Source organism: Anopheles aquasalis, chromosome 3, assembly GCF_943734665.1.
Source record: "Anopheles aquasalis chromosome 3, idAnoAquaMG_Q_19, whole genome shotgun sequence".
In the NCBI taxonomy this organism is placed as follows: domain Eukaryota; kingdom Metazoa; phylum Arthropoda; class Insecta; order Diptera; family Culicidae; genus Anopheles; species Anopheles aquasalis.
The window spans coordinates 19,927,295-19,954,914 of NC_064878.1; the positions used below are offsets into that span (position 1 = coordinate 19,927,295).

The window sequence follows — 27,620 nt, forward strand, 5'->3', positions numbered from 1 at the left end:
TCGCGGATAAGGGTTTCGAGTTCGTGAATGAGTGGCAGCGAGCATCACGCGGTGGAGCATAGACCGAAGACTCACCGGCGACCGAAAATCTCGTGGCCTCTGTCGTCAATTAGCAACGCGGTTTACTTCGATCCTCAGCAAATGATCCAAACGGTTTTTTGTGGTGACTACAACAGCAAGGATCAGTGGCAGGAAAAACGCCGCACCGGTATGGCACCGGATTGGAGCTTCAACGATTCCCAGACCGGACATGTAAGCTCATGGTGGACACTCGCGAACCCACCGTACCACCGGCGAATGGCGCATGTGCATTCACAGCGCCGCTGAGTGGCGCTCGTCGTCGTCGTCGTGCCCTGGTCGTGTTTGTCCCCATTCTTGCCGTGTGTGGCCGGAACGCGCGTTGGCAATGGCAACGAATGGCTTTTCCACCTTTGCTAACCCGCTCCGAAACACGCACACAAAGACAGGGGGCCACGGCAGGCCGGACTTCGGTATTGTTCCGTCGGTTCTAGTTCGCTGGCCCTGTGCTGGTCACTCTTCTGCCGCTTCGTTCAGTACATTCAGCGAGTTCAAACGGTACGGTCGTGGTTACGAACGTTACAAACCGCCAACCAGCCAGCCAGCCAGTCATCATCATCATCTGATAGCCAGTTAGTCATCCAACCGGCCCCTTTGGTCGGAGCAAAAAAAAACAGATTCAACGACAAAGTTCGATTCCGGCAGACGGTGGCGCCCCCATTTCCATTTCCCTTTCGTGTGGAATCGATACACCACAGCAGAGCAGAGCAAAGACGTGTATGTGTTTGTGTGCGTGCCGATTGGCGTGTGGGGAGCGAGTCAGTATCCGCCACCACCGCTGGTACACTAGTGTGGGTGCATGGACTGGGATGGACACTACCTGCTCCTACAACCCCTGCTGCTGGGATTTGCTTAGCTCGCCGCGTGTGTTTGTGTGTTGGTGCCGGAGTCAGAGTCGGAGGTGGAAAAACGGGAATGAAAAGCGAATCTTTTGGGAGCAAATTTATCGACCCACGAGATCTTTGTAGCGCCGACCGTCGCCTCACCCCGCCACCCTTGAAGAACCGGGATGAATCCGATGGAGGCGCACGAACGGAACGGTGTACCAGGAACAGCTTCATTTCGTCTACGAGCGGCCATTCCAGCCACGGGTTTGCAGGCGATTCGGCGGGTTGCTGCGTTACATAACCACAAATCAAACCGGAATGACCCATCAAACCGGGCACCGTCCAGCCAAATCCAGCCAGAACCGGGGAGAACTATTTTTAAAGCAACGGAATACCCGTTTTGCCAGAGGTCGCAGTAGGCGCAACCGGAGATTGTTTCCGGGTCGTACCGTGATCTATTCTGTCTGTCGATTCCAACCGAAAACCGCGTGGTTTTTGCCCTTCCGCGGATGTCACGATGGTGACGAGCGGCAGGAAGGTGCGGTTCCGGGTGTCTCCTTGTCCTTGCCTCGCTTTCCAGAGCTCTCCCCCCCCCCCCATCGCGGGTACGTGCGCGCCTGTATGTGTGCTACCGCGCACACGAATTCGAATGTATGTGTTTGTGAAGAGACCCAGCACCACAATCCTTCGTCAATTGCAAACCAGTGGCCCTGGGGCAGGGATTGTCGGGCATCCTTTCACAAGGTTTCGGTTTCGGAGCGCGGGCACCGTGGTATTGGTATGGCAGCAGCAGCAGCAGCAGCAGCAGCAGCAGCAGCAGTTCCAGGTACTCATACCTGGGTCCGTTGCCGTACTCGCTGTGTGTTCCGTTTGTAAGGTGTGGCGCTGTGCCGCTGGGTCAATTGCTAGCTAGCTGGCCAGTCGCCTTGACACGGAGCGATAAGATCCGACATCGCCGATACTGATCAACCGGTACACAACGGCACGGCACAGGCAATCGCTCCGGCCCAACTCGCACGTGTCCGGTCGGTCTTTTATCATCTTCCGGCATCTTCTGGATCTTGGCCAATTGACGCGATTGCTGGTCGCGCTTCTCGGCACGGCTGCACGTCATAAGTAAACAATGAAGATGGTGGCCCGCCCGATGTTGCACGCACCGCACGGTGCCGGTATTGAGAGCAATCGAGCAATCGATCGATCGCGCTCTACTATGGTAAGCGTGTCGGCGTGTGATCGCGAAGGGTTGCCCGTGCTCTGCACATCTCTGGTGAACTTCTGGTTTCCTCTAAAACTGACCTATTTCTATTTTTGCCCTTACGCTCGCCCGCCACCGGAGTCAGCTGGTGTGTTGAATTTTGGAATGTGCCACCAACCCCTGACAACCCCAAAACCACCCCGCCACCAGGACTACCAGGAAAATCAATCGTTCGCACGCTCTCGCTCTCGCTCTCTCTCTGCCTCTCTCTCTCTCTCTCAGCATCCGTTCGACGGATTCATTTCAGTGGCGAGTGAATCTCGAGTGAACCGAACGATCGCGTTTCAGTATCCAACGTCACAGCCAGCTATGTGATTGGATGGAGGCGCAGTGCACTTCGTGATTCTCTGCTAGATACTAGCTTCTGGGTACGCTGGCGGCAAGAAAGCTCGCGGCTGCTTGCCAACAACAACCGAACGGTTCGCACCAATAGAGTCCACTGCGTGCGTTGCCGCTCGCAGTACGGTTACGGTGTGGGGCCCCCACCATTTGGCAGGACGCGCTCTCTCTACGCTGTCGGTCTGTATCGAATCAGAGTGTGACGTACGAAGGACGTATCGAAGGAAGAATCATAGTAAGCGTTGCAATTGTGAGCTGTGTTTCGGCACGCCGTTCGTTTGGTGGCGCTTGTTTTGTGGGTTAATATTCCGTGAAAACAAACACCCCCCTGCACCGTGGCACGTCACGTAACATCCCGCCGGGAGGAGACGAGACGAGGGAAGGTGATTGAAAGGCGCAGCATTCCGCAGAACGCGCGGTGCGTAGCGCGTCAGCAAGGACGATGACGAAGGACGTCGGAGAGGTTATGTAATCCGGGTCCGTCCGTGTTTGTGTACGGGCGGGCAGGAATATGGAAATTCGTGTGAACGAAAGGCCCCGGCGATCGGATCGATTACGAGAGTGTGAGAAAAAGTGGCCACAGGATTCTGATGTGTCTGAGAGTGTGTTGGTGCGTGCGTGCTTGTGGATGTGCTACGCAATTATTCGTCGCTAATCGCGCTCATCTGCCGGGGTGAGACAACGGAGACGGAGTGTGCTACTTGGATCGCGAACACACGGCAACCAACCGACAACGACGACAAACCGTTTTACGTCAATCGCTTAACGACGAAACCGTGTCTTTGGTTTTTTTTTTGCTCCTCTCTGCGGCGAAGATGGAGAAAAACGCGAATAGCGAGGGGTGGTGCTGGTGGTGGTGGTGGTGGTGGTGACATATTTAGTTCAAGTGGCCGACCAGCAGAATGTGCGGGCAGAACGGAAAATACGGAGCAGATCATCGCATGGGGGAGTGATGGAATGGAATGGAAATTTGAATATCAAGCTCACAGCGCCCATCGCAGCAGGCATCTGTCTTCTCCAGGAGGACCGCGCGGGCTTGGTATGAGCTGAGTGAATAGCATGCCCCGGACAGTGGTTGAGCTGCCTGGTGCTGCTGCACAACCTGGCACGGTCGCACCATACATCATCCATCCGCTCCGTGGTCGATGGCATCGATGGCAGCTGTCCAAGAAAATAATATTTCTCCGTCAGTTCCGAATCGCTGCGAGCGCTAAAAATAGCAAAGTAGTAGCAACAGCAGCAGCAGCGGCAGGAGCAGGAACACGAGCACTACATGCCGCTGCGTTCTACCTACCTGCCACTCCAATCCGTGGCCTAGCAATCTGTCTTCCAACTGTCCGCTTTTTTTTTGTTGGCGCTTCTCGAGCGCGCTGCTAAAGGTCACCAAATAGATCCCGACATGCCGCTTCGGTGTGGGATATTAGCTGCTAAACGAGCACGAAAACGATCAGCGGTCAGCACTTTCATTTTTTATCTTTTCTTGGCAGCGCCAGAGCACCAGAGTCGTCTGCTGCGAAGGGCACACGTGTGTTCGATTTCATTCGATTCGAAAAAGGGGAACAAAAGGGGAACTTCATTGCGCTGCCCTTGAGGTTTCGTCTCTTTATTGTGTCCCCTTTGCTGCTGGTGTTAGGTAAGCTACGGCAGGAAGAAGGTTCTCGTACATGGATTTCATTGAAAATCATAAACCACCCTACCCGGGATTGCCTTCCGGACTGCTCCGGAGACGCACCTTCACAAACACCAGCGCAGTATTGTGAACATTTGCTGCGATACGCGTCGCAGTGTGCGAGGTTGTCCTCTTTGCACGAAGCAACGTGTTGCTTCCAAACGTGTTCCAGCTGGCTCCCGGGGTCCGAGGGCGATGGATGGACGGGGTGATACTTTGCTAAATCGACCATCGAGGGGCAGGAACCGTACGCAGTGACGAAATTGGCAAACCGTCCTGTAGCATAGCGGTAACAGGGGTACCAGCAGGCAGCATAAAGGAAAGGGCGCAATGACGCAACGGGAGGAGGGGAGGTGTATGCAAATGTTGGGCTGATTGGCGTAAGCCTTACGCACCCGCTTTTGTTCTTGGAAGTTGGAAAAAGGGGTCAGAATCATCGGTCTGGCAAACGGTCCAGTTAAAGGATAGGGGTGATGGTTTTCTTCCGGTTGTTGCAAAGAATCGTTGCGTTTGACCTCAAGGACACGGCGCAGGGACCCTGTCCTGTGTGCTGATTTGTTTGCTAACGTGGTTTTGTTCCATAATTATGGCAAAGGATGGCAAGGACATTAACCACATGCAGATACGAGGAGTAATAAATCACAATTTATTTATATTTTGTCGGTATTTGTGGACATTGCGGTCCAAACTGTACTAAACTCCTTGGCATTATTTAAGGAGTGAAATAGGAATTCTCAGTTGAATTTTAATATTTTGCTTCACAAAACTGAATGTGGAAATATTAACCAACTTTCGCTGAGATCATATAACTTTTGTAACATCGTCGTGATGTTCAGATTTAATGGAATTATTTACAGTAAACTTAATTTGGCATTTAGTGAAAATTTCGATATACACCACTCAGAAGGAAGATTTATTCAGTAGCTTCAATTTTTGATACGAATCGCCATTATTAATGTTGCACAGATATCATGAGACATAAGATGGTACGATATTCCATAGTTATTTATTCACTGTACTATTCATTAGAATAGAATGCTAGAAAACGATGCTTTTGACACATCGATAATTGTGTAACTTCCGTGGAAAAAGAATACTTTCTTTCTTCTATGTCAACCATTCACAATGCTTTCGAAGGGAGCATAACTTTGCTTGCATGTTCCTTGAGCTAATCGATATTCTAGATCCGTTTCTTTCGCCCATTTGGATAGACAAAGCATCGAGAGTGCAGCTGGAGCAACCGTACTTGCTCTTCTGCGTTCTTCCGATAATGTCCTAGCCATTGTTGTAACCCGTCAACTGTTCCTTTTAATGTTCTTTCAGCTGTTTATAGGTCATTCCTTGCTGATGGCGCAACTGGTTCGGATACCAAGCCAAACCGATTCGCGCTCGGATTCACTTTAATGACCGAAAGACACCACGATTCTGTTGGATTGTTTTATGATGCAGTTGTTCCATTTATTTGGCTCATTAATCATGACCGAGGAGATTTATAGAGATACAAAAAATCGTTTTTTTTAAGCAATATCCTCAATCCAAAAGATAAGCGCTTGTAAAAGCATAATTTTCCCATGAACCATTGCTTAATTGCCAAAAGAACCACATGCTCCACATGACATGATGCGATACAATAATTACTCCGCCCAGAAGCTCCCACTACCGGATGCTAGCTCCCACAATGTCCATTAGCATAACCATCGCACTCCCGCGGTGACCACGAACAACGACCCCGAACTGTCTTTTAAATCGAAGAAAGGGCCTTTTCCAAAAGCGGTCAATCGCTGCCCCGAACCGAACGTTCAGTATCCTGCGCCGCAGATCCCGCTGTGCATTGAGAAAAAAGCATCCGGAAACCAAACATCCTGTAACAGTTGGTTACCTAAATTTGCGACACTCGTCGTTCTCCCTCGTTCCGGTCGAAAGCACGGGCACTAGCGACGAAAGGATGGTAATTGGTTTGCGGTGGTACGGTCGAAGCAGTCCCGGGACGGCAGCGTTAATATCGATTTTCACCACGGGACCACCACCACCAGCACGTAACTCAATTTTCGGTTCCGATGTGCGCGACGGTTGCGGCCGAATGGATTCTATTTCCTCTTCTTTTTGTTTTGTGGTTTTTTTTTGTTGCGATTATCACCACACGCTAGGCTCCGAAGCCGAAGTTAAATATTTACCATTTGGCCATCCCGGTACCGGGTAGCTTCGTGTGGTGGTGCTGCAGCTGGTGGTGCACTGCGTCTCACGACCTTTTGCCGGCTTATGCGGCGTTCCCCATTCGTGATACATGTTTTTTTTTGCCGGCCATCCAGCCAGCGGTACCGCGTGTGCTGTGATTTCAGGTTCACGGTCTCGAAAACTTTCCGCTCTCGTGTTGGGTGCTCCCTTAAACTTCGATGCTAGTGGAAAGTTTAATATTTCCAAGTTGGCGCTCCAGGTGAAGCGCTTTCGGGAGCGTTAGTGACGCAGTTACTCAACTTTACATGGAAGTTTCCTCGAATGTTTGTTTACAGGATCGAATCAGTTCGCTCAGTGTACCGTTAGTGCTTCAATGTGAGTGAAAGTGTAGACAAAGGACTTGCGAAACGTAACTGAATCTCCTTTCTCGAAGAAAAAACTTTGTGCCGTGCTATCAAACGCAGAGATCACGAAGAAAACGCTTAGCGATTTCGGCTGAGTAACTGACAACCATTTCTTTGGATATCGCGAGCATATTTGCAAAAGGTAAGTTCAATTTTCTTCAATGCTTGGTGGATAAATTTTGAAAACATTCCATTACCTTTCCCTACGATTCCATTCCATCTCCATTACTGGACACTGAGGGAGAGCGAAATGAGACAGCAAAGCACGTGTCACAGTCAGCACAGTCCTTGGCCTAGTTCCGGGTCGGTAATAAGAAAATAATTGAGCATTTCCCAGAAGAGACAGAAAGATGAGCATAATTTATGCATCTTCCAATTTTGGAATATCACTCGAGGGCGCAGACAACTCCGCCGGGAGAGCACCGAACATCCCGGGAGAGAAGTCGAACGCGATGGAGGCGCATGGTAACGAGACATGGGACGAGTTTTTTTTTTCAGTAGCTTGAAGATGTGTACCATTTGATACGAGCAGCTCGGTGATAGTCAAATATGACGCGTGGTGGCAAAATGGCGTATCATCGATCCAGTAAATGGTATCCCCATGGCCACACTGCCTGCGCTATTGCTACCTGGGGGGGTTTTGGGGGTTTTGTGGCTTTCCGATGGACCAACCTACACAGTGAGTTTCCCAATTCGGGCACTTACCTTGTGAAGTGTCCGTGTTCCGAGCAAACGGTGTGTTTCATGTTAACGACCGTCCTGTGGCCCACACCGTAGTGGCTATTAGAGGGTGTATCCTTCGGTTCAGGAAAATTTCAGGACAGTCACGAAACGGACCACCCAGGACAGGTGCTAGACGCAGTGCATGACACGGACCGGAACGGTCTATCCGGGAGGGAAAGATGGCAACTGCCGTACGGGAAAAGAAGGCACAAGTAGATACCGGACAGGCCACTTGGGACCCCGCAAAGGGTATCATTAAGCAATGGCGTGGACCTGGGCCACACACCATTCGCCAATTTGTTCTTTCACCATCGCTTCGGTCCACCATTAGGTGATAATGATATCGTGTAACGAGCCAACCGATGGTTTGTGATGTTGTAGGAGTGAAATGTTTGCTGTTTTTTTTTTTGTGTGCGAGGAATTCGCGCCCCTTTCCGCACGATCAATGTGTTGTGTACGTTAGGTAGTCGCTTTTGGTTGCCCAAGGATTTGTGTTTTCTTTCATCGTTTTTGGAACTTTTCTGGAAGGAAGATGCTACCGTTCAATAATGTATTCATTTGTCCTGTAGGACCGTTGATGGTCTTAATGAAAGAAAAACAAAACAACTTCATTTATCATGTGGATGTAATGCATGATTTAGTCTTCTACTTTTTGTACTATTTTCTATTTGTTTGTTTCTAATTACCACTTCTTCGAGTTAGTTTTTGATTCCATTTTGATGATTTTCTGTTCTATCTAGTTTTCTGTCCTAATTTTTTAGTGGGTTAAGGGTAGGCTTCGATATTTAATCTTGTTTTGTGACACATGTTTTTAACATTTTTCCCTGAATGCTGATCCTTTCTAGAACATTGTGTACATTTTTTGGATCAATCGCAGCAAAACTGTCCAAGGTACAGATTTTTTAAAATTCGCGTTTCATACAAGGCTTCATGCAGCACGCTACTTTGAAGAGCGTTTCCCAAAACCAACGTTTTCAAAGTCGGTGGCCCATCGTACCGTAAAAATTCCTGGACCGATTGATTTGAAATTTTTAACACATAATCTGTACACTCTTTGGCAGGTAGTCTCGTCGAGATTTTATGAAAATTGTTGATACTTTTTTTTAAACAAATCTTTAAAAATCGTGTTTTTGTGTTTTCTTGTCATGAAGCATCACTTTTTTCACTTCAAAAATCTGCCATAAATCCAAAAATAGAAAATTCAACAAAAACTTAGACAGGACTTCCTGAATATACTTAAAATCTATCAATCGAGTATCGATTTGTGTTTTTCTGATGACCCATCACGCAGCTACGATGGGCACCGGAAAAACTATCTTTGCGAAGACACGATTGCCTAAATCTGTTGTCATGGATGAAGTTTTCATTAAATCTTTCCCAAAATAGAACTAAATATTCTTCAAAAGTTGTAGTTTAATATGCCATTCATTTGAAAGAATAAAGTTGAATGGTTATGCCACAAAAAATCGCCAAAAATGGACCTTGTTTTTGGTAAGAAATTACCGAAGCCCCCTGATTTCAGTCTTTTTTCTAAGCTCATTAATGTTAATTAAGATGGTTCTCTAAAGCGATTTATACTCTCGATTGCTGATCAATTACTCCCTCGCAATCAATTCATAAGCCGTTAGTCTATGACAATATTATTTTATCTTGAATTTCCACAATTTCTAAACGCAGTTAGTGTACTTACACCATCTTGTAACTCCTATTGTGTGCTCTTCCATCCAACAGAATCTCCGTCACCGCATACCGCGAAGCGGCTGTTTGCAAGCGTGTGGCGACACTCGGCACAAAACCGTGACATTGGATCGTCACACGGAACGGCACCCAATACAGTGGTACACGACGGATCCACACCCGAGCCAGCGATTACCGCCTAGTGAACCGCCCAGCGACGATGGCGACTAAAGTGGACGGGGTACCGGGCCCACGGAGCAACAACGGGCACGAGATGGCACCGCTCAATACGCGGGCCCGCGGTGACGGAACGCACGGTGTCACGATCATGCTGTCACCGCCGGATCGCAGCTCGATCGGTTCGCGGGATGGGGCCGGCGCCCTGCCCGACGGTGACCCGGACCGGGCCGCCTGGTCCGGCAAGATGCAGTTCTTCCTCAGCATCATCGGTTACTCGGTCGGGCTCGGTAACATCTGGCGGTTTCCGTACCTGTGCCAGCAGAACGGTGGTGGTAAGTTCCCTATGGCCCTTTGCCAAAAAAAATCTACCTTACTTTCTGTCGTAGTCTGTCGTACATTTCGAACGTCTATCCTCGTCTGGCTTCCTAGGCATCTCTTTATCCGGGGATTATACGATTATTGAAAGCGAACATAAGTAACGACTGGATTTGGCGCGGTAAAATTGATTCTCGGTTGAAATCTTGCCAAGCATTAGTTACGGTATACGGTATACAAAAGGTCTTTGCTAGCCAGTAACCGCTGCATTGTCAAGCTCAGCGGATGTTTTGTTGATAAATATTGATATTTTTCTTCATTTGTGTCTAGCTCATACAAGGCTTGTATCCAGTTCTCTGCATTCATTTGCCCTGGACTAAATTCTGACACATTTTTGGTTCAGAGCATGGATTAATTGGATCAGCCATTCCACAAGCTCCACTGCAACAAATCTACACTAATCCTCTTAAATTAAATTAAATCATGGGAACACCATTTTGTGATGCTATTTAGAAGCTTGTGGTTAACGTTACCGATTCCACTGCACATCGCTAACAAGGGTCATTAGCTGGTTTTGTGTTTTGGGTCCGTAATAAAAGTCGCGATAGTGCTGGATTCTCTGGATTCCGGCGTTCGCCATACCGCGATCTGCCTTCAAAGTCTATGTGCAACCGTGAACTTGTTGGACCGAATGGTTGAACTACGTGTCGAAACAATACTCAATCTAGGCAAAAAATGTAGAAGTTTTTTTGTAAACTCTTACCAATAGTTGGGTGAAAATACAATCATACAAAATACCTTTTAACTCTAATGCCTTTATTGGGCCATGGAATGATCTATTTTCTCTTGAAATGATGATTGAGTCATATGTATGCGATCGGTAGTCTTGTTAAATTTGTAGTTTTTTACTCAATTCGTGACCCTTTTTGGTGAAAACTTTAATGAGACCTTGTTTTTATACTTGGCCACTGCTGTGGTTTAGGCAAAAAAGCATAACTTTTTCAATTTCAAAAATCTGCGAAAAATCACGCGGTTGCGGTTCCTAACTTTGATGCCTAGTATGAAGTTATTCATAAATCTTCCCCAAACTAGAACCAAATATTGTTGAAAAGTTGAAGTTTAATATGGCATTCCCTTCAAAGAATTAAGTTGATTGATTTCTTCACAAAAAATCTATAATAATGCGTCTATTTTGAACTCGAATTAACTTTAGTTCGCCCTTAACATGTTTTCCATCATCTTTACATTGAACGAAGAACTATTCTGCAAATACATGCCCGATGCATAAAAGAGATATTCTAAATCAACAAGAAACGACTACTAATCATACTCTTTCCCTACTAAGTTGTACATAGCTCTAACTACAGTCATCTCGAAGTAATCTAAAGTATCTGCCAAACAAACTGCATACAACTGATACCATCGACTCAATAAAGTCTCCTCACTATCGCATGATATCGCAGAGCAAGCGATTAAATGAGATATTAAAAAATAAGACCAAAAATAAAAAAAAACTCCAGAAACAGAAGCAACAGCTAGGAAGTAGGTTACCCCCACCGGCCCAGAAATACGATTCCATTCTTTCTAGATGACGTTCACCGAAGCCATAGTTCGTCACACCGGACATGGCTGTTCTCGTACGGCCTCGTAATGGCGTTACATCGCACCACACTGCTGGCGCCATCAGTTAAGCGGCCTTTCCCCCTCCCACCCTCCCCTGGGCGGCCAAAAATGACCTGCGCACAGTCCCGCCAAGGTCCCGGACCGCTGGCACTCGCCAGTGTGCCAGTGTCAGCCAGCCAGCCAGAGAGCCTTTATTGAATCGTGTGGCCAACGTATCAATTACAGAAATTTGCTCCAATCAGCACCCATTGGGGTGTCGTTCGATTGATACTGACTGACTCGGACTGACTGGTTAGGCCGCCACGCGAACGCAAAATCTATTCCGCGTCAATCGTGCGTCGCCGCGTTTTGCTCTAATCAATTAACCAACGCGCACGAGCCAAAGTGGCCAAAGTGTGTTTTCGCAACCAAGGGCGACCAAGGGATTGGTTACTTACTGTGGTGGACTGTGGTGGACCGTTTTGTCCGCTCATATTGAGCAATCGAGCGAAGCCCTTTCTATCAGTGGTAGTAGGAGTTTACAGTCAATCTTCCTCCCCGGCCGCATCGATCTAACACACCTGGCGAGCGAAAAGCCAGTGACCGTCGTCGTCGTCGTCGTCGTCGGGATTTGCTCGATAAATTGTCGATGTTTAATCGAATCGAACATTAGGCTACAGTTGTTAGTAGCCGATCTTTGCCACATTCTCTTCTGCGTTCCCTGATGACATTTTGATTATTCTGTTTCACGCCACCCCAATGGCCGATGGTCGATGGCCGATTACGCTCTATTTATACGATTGTCCGACTCATTGTTGCGGGGGGAGGGCCTTCATTGCCTTGATGCGCCTTCAACGTCGCCGAGATCGATCCACGAGATGAGCTGTTGGGCGCCTCCATCGAATGCCACCATTTCGTATCCGCCATCGTTTTAGGGCTGTGCTCGATCATGCTCGATCTTCTTCTCGTGAGGGCGTTCGCTCAAGCTCAGCGTTGCGCTCAATGTTCATGAGTGACGATGCCACTCAATCGGCATCGTTCTCGCCCGTTGCGCCCAATTAACACGTCACTCAATGGCAACCACACAACGCAATTACTCTGCCACCACCACCACCTACCGACGCTTCGACGCTGCTGTCAATCGTGTTGCGGACAGAGCTTCCACCCCTTCGCCAGCTTCCCACTGCAAGCGGCCCAAAAACCACTTTCGAAAACTGTGAAATTCCAGCTCCGGCGACGAACAATAAACCGCAAAATCCAATGAACGACGAAGGGATCGCGGAAATTCGCCTCGCCAAATGGCGCCAACCTACTGGCCCACGACTACGCAACGTGGCAATGAATCTGCTCTGGTACGGGGCCAAGTGCACCGAGCCGAACCGTTTCGGCTATAAATATGTAGCCAAGCTTCGAGAACAAGAGCCCGCCCGCCCGCCACGAAGCGCCGGTTGCAGGTCGAGACTAGCGATCAATCACGAATCGAGTGGAAGTGTGGTTTCGGTGTACCACGTGTGTGTTTGAAGGGGGTGGTGTCGCCATCGATGGTCCCGGCCATCCAGTGTTGCACGTGGAAAATGTGCTAGCATTGAAAATGCTAACTGCTGCGACTGCACCTCCTCTCTAGGGCAGTAAGGGTTTGCGTGTCGCGTGGTCGCACAAGGGGGTGTTGTAGTGGTGGTGCTGGTGCTGGGGGATATAATGAGGAAAGGACAGGTGGTACTACTGACCTAGCAAACCCCTCACACCAACCGGCAGTTCACGCAACGCCCAACCACGGGCCCAACTAATGGCGTGTGGTCGAGCGATACTAACGCGACTCGGCGACTGTCACTCATACCATCGCCGACATGCATGGCACGCCGTCGGAGTGAAACTCGCGTTGCACTTGATCTTGACGGATGTTTGCGTCCGCACACAGCCAGATGGAGTGATCGATGGCAAATGCATCACGCGGCGTAAAGTGGAGCATGAATTGATGGGAGCATCGCGAGCATATGGAATCGGCCGTGTTCATGTTAATCGGCCCGTGGTGGTATCGCCGTGATTCGCGCTGCATTGACCACCGCCATTGGCCATTCGTTTAGGCAAATGAGGTTCGAGGCACGAGTTCAGCATTACGGTGCGTAAACGATGGCGATGCGTGTAATTTGTCGGTAAAGTGAGTTCCATTCCGATTTACTGTCGATAACAAGGCTCTATAAGTAACACATTGATTTTTCTAATAATTTATGCTTGAGGCAGCAGCTGTTATCGTAATCTAACGGAGTACTGCTTGTTTGGATACAGTGTAAAAAAACATTAATTTTTATTCAACTAAAAATGTCAGGTTTTTATGCTAGAAGTACTTTTGTATTACTTGAACGCAGAAAGGTGTTATCAAAAATCCATAAAAATGAATGGAAATTTAAAAATGAAATTGCTGCCCGTGAAAACGCATTTTAGATAGTTTTAAACTAGACATTTTGACTTGCAAAATCATTAACTCATGCCTAAAACCTCATAAAACTATGACCTCGGACATAAAAAGATAAGGCTGGGATGAGAGACACCGAAAATAGATTCCCAGAACTACCAGAAAGATGGAAGAAAGCAGTTATCTTGTTTAGTTACTGTAGTTGGCTCACAGTTGTTGACTGAAAACGGATAAAATTAATTCCCAATCTGCGAATTTCTTTCCCGAACATTCACATCATCACCACAGCAAGTTCTGCACTGGCTCCGACATATTGTTTACTATTACACTCTGGCTTTGTGCGGCGGAGAAAAAGTAACGTGAACCACTTATCCACACCAGCAGCACAACGGTGCAAGCGGTCGGCAATCGAATCATAATAAACACCCAGCCAACCCCGGGGGTGGGGTGCGCCTCGGCACAGGCACTCGGAAAATCAAACTAACATTAGATCGGTAAACATTGATTGCGAACATCATAACACCATCAACAGCCCCGGCCCATTTGTTTGTTCGAATTCAATATTTTCCTTCGAATGCAAGTCGACTGGCTGGCCGCCTCGCCGACGCTTTTTTTTTATCGATGCACCTTTTAGTAATGGGGGTGTAAAGTCAAGCCCCCTCCCCAGGCCATATTGGCATATTGAGTGGAATGCATGAGTAGGAAACGATGGTAGGAAAATATGGTATACGGGGCAAGGACGCTTTTCCCATTTGAAGGGTTTCTCAAGGGTTGTTAGTGAGTTTGTAACACGTGGTTGAGTGTATATGTGTGCCGACAACAATGTAAAACTGTCACATGAATAGCAATCAGGCGTTACTTCCGTGTCCGTTTTGTACTATTGTTGTACCGGAATAGATTGCCTCTTTAAATCGTGCCTTTACCGTAACTTTATTCTTATTTACTGAGACTGTTTGCTGTTAGAGGGTATTTGCTGTTTCCCGATTCTTAATTAAAATTTCAGTGAAGAACGATATTGTGCTTTATTGTTATGTATAGTTTAAATTAATTTAAAAAACTAGAATAAACGCGATCACATCACAACATTTAGCATTAGCAAGAAACGTATTAGCATTCATTAATCTCCATAATTTTTACTTTTCTCCTAAATGTTTTATCAGACCAATCCAAATCTGAAAACCAAGCCTTCCTATTGCATCATCTGCACAAAAAAAATCTAAATAACTTTCATATTCCAATTGAGAGAATTTTCACTATCCATAACACGAGATGTGATGCCAGTCATGAACTTTGCAAATGATATACTAAAAATATATATTAGGTAGCCTAATTTAAAACAAACTTTTATCTCTATCAGTTAGTATCACTTTAAATAGAAAAAAACCAATAGAGTTTTATCTTATTTCGCCTTCTAATGTCGCATTTGCTAGCAATTTTTAAGGAATTGAAGAATAAAATGCGCATCCTCATGTTAGAGAGCTCATCAAAATTCATAATCCCTTTCTTCAATTAATTGAAATCAACTTTTCGAACATCATAAATAGTTGCTAAAAGTTTAACCACTATCATTTTATGTGCGTCCATCATAACTAAGCTCCTAACTGAACTCCACCCTTCTCCAAGAATTCGTTCTTAAAGCATTTAACAGGAAAACGATTCCCCGAGGTAGCATATCGCATAGCTTGCGTCTCCATCGTTACTTGTAACCTACCTGCCACATCGTGCCGTTGCATTCTTGTTGTCAACAAGTTTCCCAACCACTTCCGGACTGGATCAAGCGTGACTTTCAGTCCTGTTTCAGCTCACAACTCATTGTGGGCACGGTAACCATCACGTAACGAGCTCACCATGAGCATGAGTGCCACATGTTCTGCTCCATCTAAAGTAGTGCTTCTGCGAGAGATGCCTGCGAGTCATTCGACGCAATTATCGTGCTTTACGGAACGCTTTTAACGATCGCCATTCACTCGCTGGATGTCAACCAAAGCAAAGCGCTTCCTACCCGTCGCCCTGTGCCGATTAACACTCACTGCCGTGCCGTTGATGCGATTTACATTACATTTGTGGGCCACTAGACCGGCTCACTCGTCGCCAGTTCACAAAACATCTGGTTGAATCATGGTGGAAGTTTTTAAAGAATGTTATTATAGCCATTATGCGCTCTTGATTGACCTATACCCGTCTGTAGCGAGCGCAATCCGGTGGTTTTGCAGTCAGTGACCATGGTTGATTGCCGGGCGGGGAAGTCAGTTCAATCAATGGCTGGCAGCGAAACTACAAATCATACTCCAGGCGTACGTGATAGTATGGGCAGCGCATCAAAATGGAATCATTCCTCACCATCAACCACGGCTTCCACTGCATCCAGCTGCATCGCAAAATGGGGCGCCAGCTAGCAACCATTATTCCTGCCACCCTTCGCACACTCCCTCTTCTCCGTATCTGACAAGTCAGTCAGCCCCGGGTACACGATGGACAGGGCGATTGTTGCTGCAAACTGGCGCGACTCGGCTGCAAAGCAACCACCCGTCAGCCAGCCATGGCTAATGTGTAGTTGCGTGACTAGCGTTCTACCACCAGTGGGGACGGAGGGAGCGCTATAAATAACGTAGAACGAATAGAGAACGAAGTTGTTTTCCAAGAGGTGACCTTGCATCATCATCGTCATTAGCGGCGACCCGATTTGTTTGCCGCCCACGACGCCAGGTGAATCATCTGGTCGGAGGACTGGGCGACAGGAAAAACATGCTGATGACGTGTTCCGTTCCGTTGAAAATAAGGACACACATCATGGCAGAGGAGCGCGCTCGCGTACTGATTCGTGCGCCTTAAGCTAGACTAATCCGACAAGCCGTCCGTCCGCCAGGGCGTTCGGTGAAGCGCAGCAAACGATGACGTTCGTGGACGAGCTACTAGATCAACCACCTCGTCGCATTCTGGTGAGGGATTGTTGTTGGCACGTGGCCCCACCAGCAGCATGGGCTTGGTGTCGTAACCGAAAGTGGCGAGCCCGGTCTCGACGGTCAATGTGATGGACTGACCTCGAGCAAACGCTTCATGCGCCGCTCCTGATTCATGTGTATTCGACAATTTCCACGGAACTACCGAACTGGTTCCAACTGGTCCGTTGTATCGGCCGGTAAAACATGAAACTCAGTGCAATCAAATGCGTAATTTGATTGATAAAATCCCCCACAAGAGAGAGAGAGAGAGGGGGGGAGGTGGATGGGAGGACAGTCACTACAAGAAAGTTCCATTCCCTCTTATCTGTCAACACGTAAACCAATCACAAACCCTTGCCTTCTCTTTCTCACTTGCCAGGTGCCTTCCTCATACCCTTCATGGTGATGCTGATACTCGAGGGCATACCACTGTTCCTGATCGAGCTCGGTATGGGCCAACGGATGCGGCTCGGAGCGCTCGGTGTCTGGAACACTATCCACCCGTGGCTCGGTGGCATCGGCATAAGCTCCTGCATCGTCACACTCTTCGTGGCGATCTACTACAATGTGATCATTACCTGGTGCTTCTACTACTTCTTCAACAGCTTCCGGGTAAGTGGCCGCCATCGAAAGATCGAATTCCTTTTGATACTCAAGTCTCCGTTAACCACTCATTCCATTCCAGTATCCGCTCCCGTGGGGCACCTGTCCGCAGATCAACGGAACCGACATCGAGGAGTGTGAACGATCGTCCGAGACGGCGTACTTCTGGTATCGGACGACGCTCGATGCGGCACCGAGCATAGACGAAACCGGAGGCTTCAAGTGGTGGATCGTACTGTGCCTGATGCTCTCCTGGACCGTGGTGTTCTTCATCGTCATGAAGGGCATTCAGAGCTCGGGCAAGGTGGTGTACTTTACGTCGCTCTTCCCGTACATCGTGCTCACCATCTTCTTCATCCGTGGCATCACGCTGAAGGGCGCGGGCGCCGGTCTGATGCACATGTACACACCGAAGGTTGAGAAGTTGCTCGAACCGACGGTTTGGCTCGATGCCGCCACGCAGGTGTTTTATTCGTTCGGGCTGGCGTTCGGTTCACTCATTGCGTTCGGGAGCTACAACACACCGAAGAATAACTGCGTCCGGGATGTGCTGCTGGTGTCGGTGTGCAATGCGATCACCGCGATCTACGCCAGTGTCGTCATCTTCGCCATCCTGGGGTATAAGGCAACGCTGGGCGTTGATCGGTGTATTCAGGTGTAAGTGCTGCAGCTGCAGGTTCACTTTCTGAAGGTGTGCTGAACCTTAGCTAATCGGTATCGGTTCACTCTTTCCCGCAGCAATAAACACGTCCTGGTGAAGCATGGTCTGCTGGAGTCGGTACACGTGGACAACAGCGAGTACGAGCACGTGATGGCAGGGTTAAACAGTACGATGCTGAAGGATTGGGAGTTTGAAAAGTGCAGTCTCGAGGATCAGCTTTCGAGTGTAAGTCGAGTGCAGATGCAGGCTAGCTCCTTACGAATGATACTAATGGCGTACCTTTTTCTACAGGCTGCCGAAGGAACTGGGTTGGCATTCATCGTGTTTACCGAGGCCATCGTAGAGCTACCGGGTTCACCATTCTGGGCGGTGCTCTTCTTCACCATGTTGCTATCGCTTGGACTCGGTTCACAGATTGGTATCCTCGAGGGGATGCTGTGTACCATTTTCGATATCGATATCTTCAAGCGAATTCGGAAGCCTTACGTAACAGGTAGGACCGCAGCGCGTGCTTGCTCTTCAGACAGGAAGAGGATGCTCATTGCTTGTCTTTTCGGTATCCCTTCCAGGTGTCGTGTGTGCGTTCTGTTTCTCCGTTGGTCTCATCTTCACGACCGGTGCCGGTGAGTACTGGCTCAAGATGTTTGACTCGTTCGCCGGTACGATCGGACTCGTTGTGGTGGCCCTAATGGAGATGATCGCCGTCATCTACATCTACGGTCACGAGAAGTAAGTTCCGGAAGGCGTGCAATCAATTTGCTATCGTACCGAAACTGATTCTTTCCCTTTTCCTATTTAAAGATTCACGGAGGATATCTACCAAATGACCGGTACTCGGCCAGGGCTCTACTGGCAGATGACCTGGCGATACATCGGACCGGCCATCATGGGCTGTATTCTGCTATCATCCATACTCTCGATGATACTCCGAAATCCGACGTACGGTGCCTGGAACGGTGAACTGGTATGTGAAACAGCACCACTGGAGGGTGTGCTTGCGTGTATGTTAACCTCCCTTTCTTCCCCTTTGCTCTCTCATTTCCGGTGCAGGGTGTTATTGAAAACAAATCGTACCCCAACTGGGTCATGGGTATCGCGCTCGCCATGATCATTGCCGGCGTTCTGCCGATGCCGGTAGTGTTCTTACTGCGCCGCTTCCAGATCCTGAAGGTCGATCTGGACATTCACCAGGGTTCGATTCGACGCAACGAAACGACCGCCTCGACAAAGGAAATGATTGACGAAGACGACGTAAGTACTGCCGTCCCTATTGAGAATGTTGACTTCTTTTTTCAGCCATCAGTATCCGCAGCAGCACAATGTGACAATGGGTGGCTGCAACTTGGTCGAATTCCGACCCTGCAGCTTGTGAGAGTTTTGTGATAAGATTTATTGTTTTGCAAACTTCCATTGCAAAGAAGGAATCGATCAAAGATGTGATCGTTTCCGGTGGTAAAGGCATTGACTTGTACTCAATGCGCACAGTATAACATAAGAATTGGCTGTTATTGGGTTTTTCAGCTTTTATTTTTTTTATTATTATTTTAGATATGCTTTCCTGTGTGCGTGCTTATGTGTGTGTTATTGGTATTCGCTTGATTTCGCTGTAGATAGCAATAATATGTTTTTTAACACAATCATTTATGGAAATTTGAAAGAACAACCTCGTGCGGAATAGGAGAATAGGCTAAGTTAAGTTAATTATAAGTTCGTGTAAGGTATCGTTTCATTGGGGAATTGTTAAAAAGATAAGAACCATCGTAATGGCAGACGTTCTACTATCAACTATTAAGTACAGCTTGCGGTGCATCGAAGTTATTGAAACATATTCCATACAAGCTGGACACACCAGATGCAACACTAGGCTTCATCTGTAAATGAATCGTTGGCTAACTTTACCAGCCTTTAACAAACATGTGCCTACATCTACTAATCCATCTTCATCACAATGTCTTCTCTTCTTCTTCTTCTTTCTCTCTCTCTCTCTCTCCTTCTCTCTCTCTCTCTCTCTCTCTCTCTCTCTCTCTCTTTCTCAATAATTCTTCTTTGTGTACTGTACCAACACGGGCCACAAAACAAACAATCAATCGCTGTACTCTCGATACACTAACAACGCGACACATCCTTGTAACAAACACATCTTCCGGCATTTTCCCTCCATTTCAATTCATTTCCCTGTCTCTCTGCCCGTGTGCCTGTGGGGTCAATCGCTTACTCGCTTCACACCACTCGATGTTTCGCCTCGAACTCGGACGAGCAGGTCGTAAGTCCTGATCTGCCACCGCCACAGTCCCTGGCAGCTACACGTTTCACGATCGGAGACTTTGATGTAAGTTGCAGTGTAACACGTCATTCATCTATTTCATCATCCAACAGTCCGCCTTGTAGTGTATCAACTTCCTACCGTGTAGTTCGCATTACCATCACTAGAGCCTTGCGCCTAGATAACCGTACGCCATTATCCTTCGCTAGTCCTGAATCAACAGGAAAGGGAGTAATAGGAAAGGAGATTAACTACCACGTTTCGGTCGGTTGTTACTTTCCTGTTACTCTCTTGCTGCATTGGCATAGCTCCAGTGCAGTGCATCATCAGTATTGCGTGTTTGATGTGCGCTCATCATTCATATCCTTCCTTCCTCCCCGTCAATCAATCCTTTCCCCTTTTTTCTCTATCACTCTGTTTTCTTCCCCGTACTCCATGGTATCTTTCACCTTTTCTCTTTCTCTTTCTCTCTATTTATATTGTTGTTATCTTACTAACCGAATAGATACGCTCATAAAATCCCAATACTTAAAAACTCCCGCATCATCGCATAAAGTAATCCGATAAGCTAGTACTTGTACCAAAACAAAAATAAAACAAAAGAGAGAAGAAAAACAACCTATACCCCGTATCCTGCGATACGCATCGGTGGGACCCATCATGATCTGCATCGTCACACCGCGGTAGAACTGTTGGCTATTTGTGTAAGCAGAGCTTGACTAGAAACCCCCGGGCAGGCGCAGGCACGCATCCCGCACATCTAAACATGATGAGAGGATGAGCGGATCTGCCCCACCACAAGCAAAAAAAAAATAACCACGGACGGTTGTAGTACTTCATTGAAATCGTAACGCATGCTCAATGTGATCATCATCACCATCATCATGACCATCTTCTGCCCTCGGTGCGGGCTGGATCCAGTGTTGAAGGTAGCCACCAACTGGAAACTGTATGCTGCGCTTTCACCATTCTAAGCCTATTTCTCATACGATAGCATACGATCATTCAGTGTTTCATATCTTGTGATCCACCGTAACTAGGCTTCCATTCGCCATTAGTCGTGATCCTGCATCCAATCATCACATGTAATCCAATCACCACCACCACCGCTACGTCATGCATCCGCTTAAAACTCGATCGTGCTGACATTGACATGGAGTTTATTACTTGAAAGTTATAGACGAAAGCGGATGATGATGCTGTTGGCAAGCGCAGTAAAACTTCGCCAAGCAAACCCATTACCAAGCCGAACCAATCCAGCAGCAGCAGCAAAGGTAGCGCCGGTGCCACGCTCGTCACCACCAGCATCACTAGTACCGCTGGCACCCGGAAGTCGATCATGAAACAGTAGAAACGCACCACCACCATCAATGATCGGTGGACCAATGGCCAGTCGCGTCCTTTTTCCGCGTGCCCGAGATAGTACGCGATCAACAGGCACACAAATATCGCACAACATTCCACTGCAAAAAATACCAGACATACCACTTACCATCAAGAGCGCATCCGGCTACCGAAGAGCGCAGCGCACCAGCAGCGCAAGAACATGCTTAAGCGCGAGCCAGATTTTAACTAACCAGCGTGCATTGTAGCGGCTCGATCACTTACACTGATAGAGCTAGGATCTTTTGGGAGAATTTGGGCAACCCTTCAACAGTGCCAGCCAGCTCGACAACGCCTGTTGATGCAACATCAATGTATAGAATGTTAGAGTTTTTCGTAGAGTTTCTCATGCCACACGCCGCGTAATTCACCGGAGAGTCGGGCGGGGCGGGGGTATCTAACATCGAATCGAAGCGAAACGAAGGGACGCACGATGGGCAAAGAGATCGCCCATCGGATAGTATCGGTACGCGGGTGGGGGGGGGCGTAGATTGTACTCCACCACGATCCGATGCAGGACCGGAGCTTAATAGTCTGAGGGGCCGGCTGAAGTGAAGTGAGGAATGGGCGCGCCACTTTGCTAAATCAAATGACAATATGGTAAATATGAGCCAGAAGTAGAGCACCCGTTTGAACCCCCATTTTGATACCTACTCTGTAGCTGTACCCAGGTTACTTTATTTCAGTTTCGTGCACTTTTACTTCTTCGTGTTATCGTTGGTTGATCACTTTTATCTTTTGTCATTCGTCAAATGAAATGGAATTTTTCACGCGTTCAGACCCTTTTCCGTGATAGAAACCAATGCTACCGCTTGGTTAGGCTGGAATCGTGTGTCTGGAACGTTTTTTTCCTTTTTCGCTTTCTATTTATGTGCCCTAGAGGTTCGTTCACTTTTTGGTTTTTTGGGGTCTAGTTGTAAGTGATTCTTCTAGTTGTTGTGAGTTCTTTTAGTCTCTTTTCAGCTACACAGCCATTTAATTTTTAATTTCTGAAAATGTTTATATTTAACAGTGTTTTTCTAGCTTCTTCTGGTACATTTCGCTTTCTTTAATCGCTTTCAACTATCGCAATTAACACAAATTACTCTTTATCTCTATCCGTATCATACTAATCTGTATTTCTCAATTTAATATCAAACTATTTTTCGTACTTAATGTTTATTTCTAGAATATAAGGCTATTTTAATATATGTTCTACTTTGTTAAGAAATTATAAGCTTCGACTAGTGAACGCATGGTGGGAACTGGGTTCTTTATTTTCTTAACTAAACATTAGCTTGTGAGTTCTACTAGTAGAAACATAAAATAAGCATTCGTCAGAATATGGTTTAAGAAATTTAATTTATCTGCAATTTATAAAGTTAGCGACCGTTACATTGATGAGTTTTAGAACGTTTCTGCATGAGTCATTGTAGTGCTCCCGTGAATGCATTACACCTTCGCTCGTCACTGCGCTCGGAATTTCTTCTTCTCCACCATTGACCGCCACTCCTTCTGTTTGGTCAAATTGATTTCTTGAATGTTTATTTCTTAAATCCTGCTGCTTGATAATTTACTAAAAAAAAACACTGTCATTTTCTTTCTATACCCCCAAAAAACGCTACTCCCCGCAGGACGACGATGATGATGACGATTTTAGTGGGCCAGCGCTCGGTGGACCGGTGAACGTGCGTAGCGATTCCGACGATGAGGACGAACCACCGACGATGGGCAAAATGTTGGCCAAACAGCAGGCGGCCAAGCAGCAGTTCAAGAACCAACAGCATCTAACACCGACCGTCCTCGGTGCCACGAACGCGACGCGCAAGAAACCGTTCCGCATGGAAGTGGTGGACTTCTAACCTTCCTTCCTGAGACACAACTGAGTCGCTGCTGAGGCATGCGGGGGCAGCAAGCCTTTATGTGTTATGAGTATACCAGTTTTATGCTTTAAGTTTCCCCACCCCCCGCCGGGTTGTAGCTAAGTAATTTCGTTCGCATCCTTCGTCCTTCCTCGCTGTAGCGTAAAAAAGCAAAGTATGCGTGGAGTGCCGCGGGCATTTTGATGTCCGCTTCCGCACTGCTTTCCGATTGAGCTAGTTTGTACAACCGATGCCTGTAGCCACTACAGACACAGAGAGAGAGAGAGAGTCTCGTGCGCCCGTCCCCGGCAGCTCAGCTGCCCCACTCGGGGACCGTCGGACGAGGGTGACGAAGATGTTGCCATGTTACGTGTGTAAATATCATGTATAGAGCCTATGCATAATAAGCAGAAGATGCTGAAAAACCACTTTAATCGTAACGGAACAAAAACAGAAAACAGAGAAAAAAAACCAAACCCTTACACCATTCGGTAGTGCCGCCCCGCCGCCAAGTGGCGAAAGCAAACGACGACTTTCTAGGACACTACTAGGAAAAAAATAGTATTTCCCAATGAACCATCATCCTCTTTTCGCTGTGTGATACAAAATGACAACGCTCCGCGTCCGCGTGGCTCCAGAGCCCCCGACGAATGCCCGAATTATGTGCCAGAGATTATGTGGCCGAGCCCTGTGGTAGTAGTAGTAACAGTAGTAATTAATTGTAGCGATAGTAGTTCCAATGTTTGCTAGTTACCTGCTGTGTAAGTGTGCATACTTGCCTGTTGTACAGAAGCATCGTACCGTTTCACTGCTCCACTGACACTCGGACTGAAGGCTACCGTTTAGGCGCCCCCTAGTAGTGTGCCGGAGGGGGGAGAGGCGAGCGACTGGTTCGCAGCAGCAAACTACTATAATCATCCTTTTGGCCGTTGCACCATTAGCCTGCATGCAAACGCCCGTTTTTGGGGATATCAAGACCCCCCCCCCCTCGAATCCTCGGCTCGAAAGCGATTGCATCATCGTTTGTGTTTGTGCAATGATTAATTTTCCACCACTGTCCACTGGTAGGACGGCTTCGAATATACTACCGAGCAAGCAAACAGCCCTTTCACGCAGATACAAAACAAAACCAGAAGTAAAACAAAGAAAAACTCCGCGTATGACTGCGGACTGCCAGTACAATGGTAAACTCACAAGGACAGCAGCAGCAGCAGCAGCTTAGGATAGAATAGGGGTTCGGTTTGGTTTCGCTACCAAAACCAGCAAACGTACATAAGTATTTATATCACTATAAAACATTCATGTTGAGGCTTGAGTTCAAACACTAGGAACCCAGGGAACGCGGTGAAGTTTGTTGTAAAACTCTTTCTCTGAAAGACACCACGCAGCCATTAACAGAAGAAAAACGAAAACTCGAAACCCTTACCGCACCCGGATCGCAAGCCGGCGTTTAAGTAAGTGACGACAACACACGTGTAAGATATTATTGATTGAACGATCCAACGATAACAGTTGCGGCGTTCGAAATCATCGATGGCAGAGCTATTTGTTCCTTTATTTCAACCGCGACGCGTCTTTCTAGAAACGGATTAAGAAAACTCCTGGCTTGTGTGTAGGTACTACTCTCGTTTTTTTTTGGTGATACAAATCGTTTCGTTTTCATGTGTGTAAGGTGTAGAGCGAAAGAAATTCATAATTTTTTGTAAGTAATGTGGAATGTATAATATGAACGCCGACTTCTTGTAAAAGAAAATGCTTCCCGTTTTTAAAGACCGTTAGTCTTCGTTGCCTTGCTTCTCCGCCTTGATAATTACAACAAACGATCCGCTTGTCTTGAGACGAATTCTTTTCCCCTTTTTTTATCATGGACAAAAATCACATGGTGCCAGCTTCGTGCTTTACGATTATGCTACATTAAGTCATTCCAATCAACTTCCCATTTCATGGCACAAGTCTTATGAGGGCTACACAATCGATCAGGAGTGATCCTTCGATGCTTCCTTTTCTAAAATCGACTTATGGTTGACCACACATTGTCGGTAATCAACGTCAAGTGGTACAGAAGTAGCTGGGTTTCATTGTGAATCTACTGTGATTTTCGAAATGCAGGATAACTTTAGAGAATCATGTGGTATGCATACCAAAGTGGCACAATAAATAATCCAACTGAACTGGACTGTAAAACTTGATTTTCATCAAGCCAGAGAGCATCTCGATATCGATACAATATTTTGCTGTGATCGTATACCCCCGCCGGAATGCTCAAATCTTTTCTCGAAAATGTGCATATCAAGGTTCGTGTTGAGACTGTAAAGTTTGAATTTCGCTCCATCAGGCCATCATGACAGGACATTAAACGCAGAAAGATGCAAAAATTTCTTCAACTTCAACTGGAACGTTGGCTTCTTACTTGAAGTGACTTACAGTAGTGTTGCTAAAATTAGTGATTAGAAAAATAATGGATTTCTTTCTACTACACCTTCCCATAATGACGAACTAAAACCGGTTTCTTATTAAACATTGTGTTCAAATTCTTTTTTGTCTGATAACAAAAAACGGAATGTCGAGGTTTTGATCCGAAGCGACGTTTGTATGTAGAGTTTGAAAAGAATTAAATGGATTACTTTGGAATTTACTTCCACCCATTTTTACCACCCATTTTCCATTTGACAATGTCAAAACGAAACTGGCTAATCGAATATCAACTAAACAACTGAGCAGCTAAACGAAATGAAATACTTAAAATAAAAAAAACACGAAACTGAGCGACGCAGGTGTTAACTTGGAGAGAGGACGAAGAGAAAAAAAAACATACAATAAACAATGTGATCAATTGAGTAAAAATAACAAAAGTAGTAAGATAATGTTTTAAGAGTTAGTAATTATTAGTCCATAAACCAAAAACGCCGCCGTAGCGCCGTGGAACGGGCAAGCAAATCAATCGTGGCGGGGCAGCAGAAAGGCCAAAGACCGGGTTGACAAGACAATTGTTGGTAGTAAAACCGTACACCGTAACAAGCGATTAGTTCCTCTTAGGCTGAAGGCTTTCTTTTAATTATTGCACAAGATTGTGTTGGTGTGTTTTGCTGAGAAAGTATTTAAAAGTGATACGCTTGGTTGGTATTGTTTCATGTTTCGGGACGCCTTTTTAAGATATAACTAGGAACTATGCTCAAGCTTACACTTCGATTAATGTTGATTTAGCCGACTCGAGATGAATCAGGAAATCGCGATACCTCATACCATACCGCAGCTCACATTTCAATAAAAACATAATAAAACACAATACACCTGAAAAGGATAAACGAAATAGAAAAAGATAGGGAGAGAGGAGCGAACAGTGAATAAATGTATGATTTGTTTCACACAAAAGTTGCTCAACAAGTCGCCACAAATTCTGTTCCCACACTAGACAACATATATGTACCAAAGGTTTAATAAGAGACTTCTTTTTATCAGTTCGTTGCCTATTGGTTAACAGCAACAAAAAAAAATCCAACAATTATAGCCCACAGAACTGAAGGTGGCTAAACAGCCTTGCAACCACTAGGTACCGTTGTAATCATCAGGGCATCTTCACGAAGATTCGTCCTGACCGAGACTAACTTTCATACTTGTTGATGAACACACAAAAATTGAGTCAATTGTGGTGTGCTGCGTACGGTTCCTTGTTCGAAGTAGATTTGTAACCACCACTCTAACCTGGACGAACACACTTGTCTTCTCCAACTGCTTTAAACAATAACCTATTGTCACATTTCGAAAATTCTGTTTCACACTATAAGGCAGCATTTGGCGAGCTTTCGTTTCGTTGTCTTTTGTAAAGATTGATTGCTAACAGATTTGTTTTATTGATTGTCGAGCTCAGCTTCAAGTTAACACACGGACCATCTCTGATCCAAAGTCAAACGCGTTCGCTCAGAAAGCCGGCCCGATTAAATAAAGTTACATGGTGTAACCAAAGTTTACGTTTCATTTTGAGTTGATACAAATGCCATACAAAACAAAACCTTTTGCTACCTAATACTTGCCTAACAGTAGTTGAATTGATTCGCGCAACTTCGTTATTAGTTTTCTATTCTGCCTCTGTCGTTCGTGCCGTTGTTCGCATTCGTTAATAACAACGAAAATTGCGTTTCTCCCTTTCCTAGAGAGGGTATAGCCTCCACACATTACCAACAACCAAAAACGAACAAAAAAAAAACCTTTGCTAAACTTGCAAATAGGCTCTTGCATATAGTTGAAGACAGAGACAGACTTGTTACTATGA

At 46.6% G+C, this 27,620-nt stretch overlaps 1 protein-coding gene across 8 annotated transcripts; it reads left to right on the forward strand.

Moving 5' to 3' along the window:
- Positions 1-563: 563 nt before the first annotated feature.
- On the forward strand, positions 564-27,597 carry LOC126577681 (sodium-dependent neutral amino acid transporter B(0)AT3). 8 transcript variants are annotated; one of them, XR_007608343.1, is made up of 13 exons: positions 2,527-2,679; positions 6,679-6,889; positions 9,202-9,659; positions 16,979-17,211; positions 17,285-17,859; positions 17,941-18,088; positions 18,155-18,356; positions 18,433-18,592; positions 18,665-18,827; positions 18,914-19,114; positions 20,124-20,192; positions 20,632-21,055; positions 21,301-21,432. XR_007608343.1 is itself a non-coding variant. In XM_050239500.1 (12 exons), the coding sequence occupies exons 3-12, from the start codon at positions 9,368-9,370 to the stop codon at positions 21,475-21,477; spliced, it is 2,214 nt and encodes a 737-aa protein (XP_050095457.1). In that variant the 5' UTR covers positions 564-650; positions 6,679-6,889; positions 9,202-9,367; the 3' UTR covers positions 21,478-22,104. The 8 variants fall into 8 exon arrangements, 6 of the variants coding, with proteins under 6 accessions (XP_050095457.1, XP_050095459.1, XP_050095460.1 ...); XR_007608342.1 differs by having other exon boundaries at positions 21,307-21,387; XM_050239500.1 differs by lacking the exons at positions 2,527-2,679; positions 20,632-21,055 and adding an exon at positions 564-650 and having other exon boundaries at positions 21,307-22,104.
- The last annotated feature ends 23 nt before the right edge of the window (positions 27,598-27,620 follow it).

Bases quoted from the DNA above. Each gene is read 5' to 3' on its own strand.
- LOC126577681 (XM_050239500.1), top strand. From the start codon at position 9,368: ATGGCGACTAAAGTGGACGGGGTACCGGGCCCACGGAGCAACAACGGG. The intron at 19,115-20,123 runs GTAAGTACTGCC...TCGGACGAGCAG, and splicing joins AAATGATTGACGAAGACGAC to GTCGTAAGTCCTGATCTGCC. The intron at 20,193-21,306 runs GTAAGTTGCAGT...TGAAAGTTATAG, and splicing joins TCACGATCGGAGACTTTGAT to ACGAAAGCGGATGATGATGC.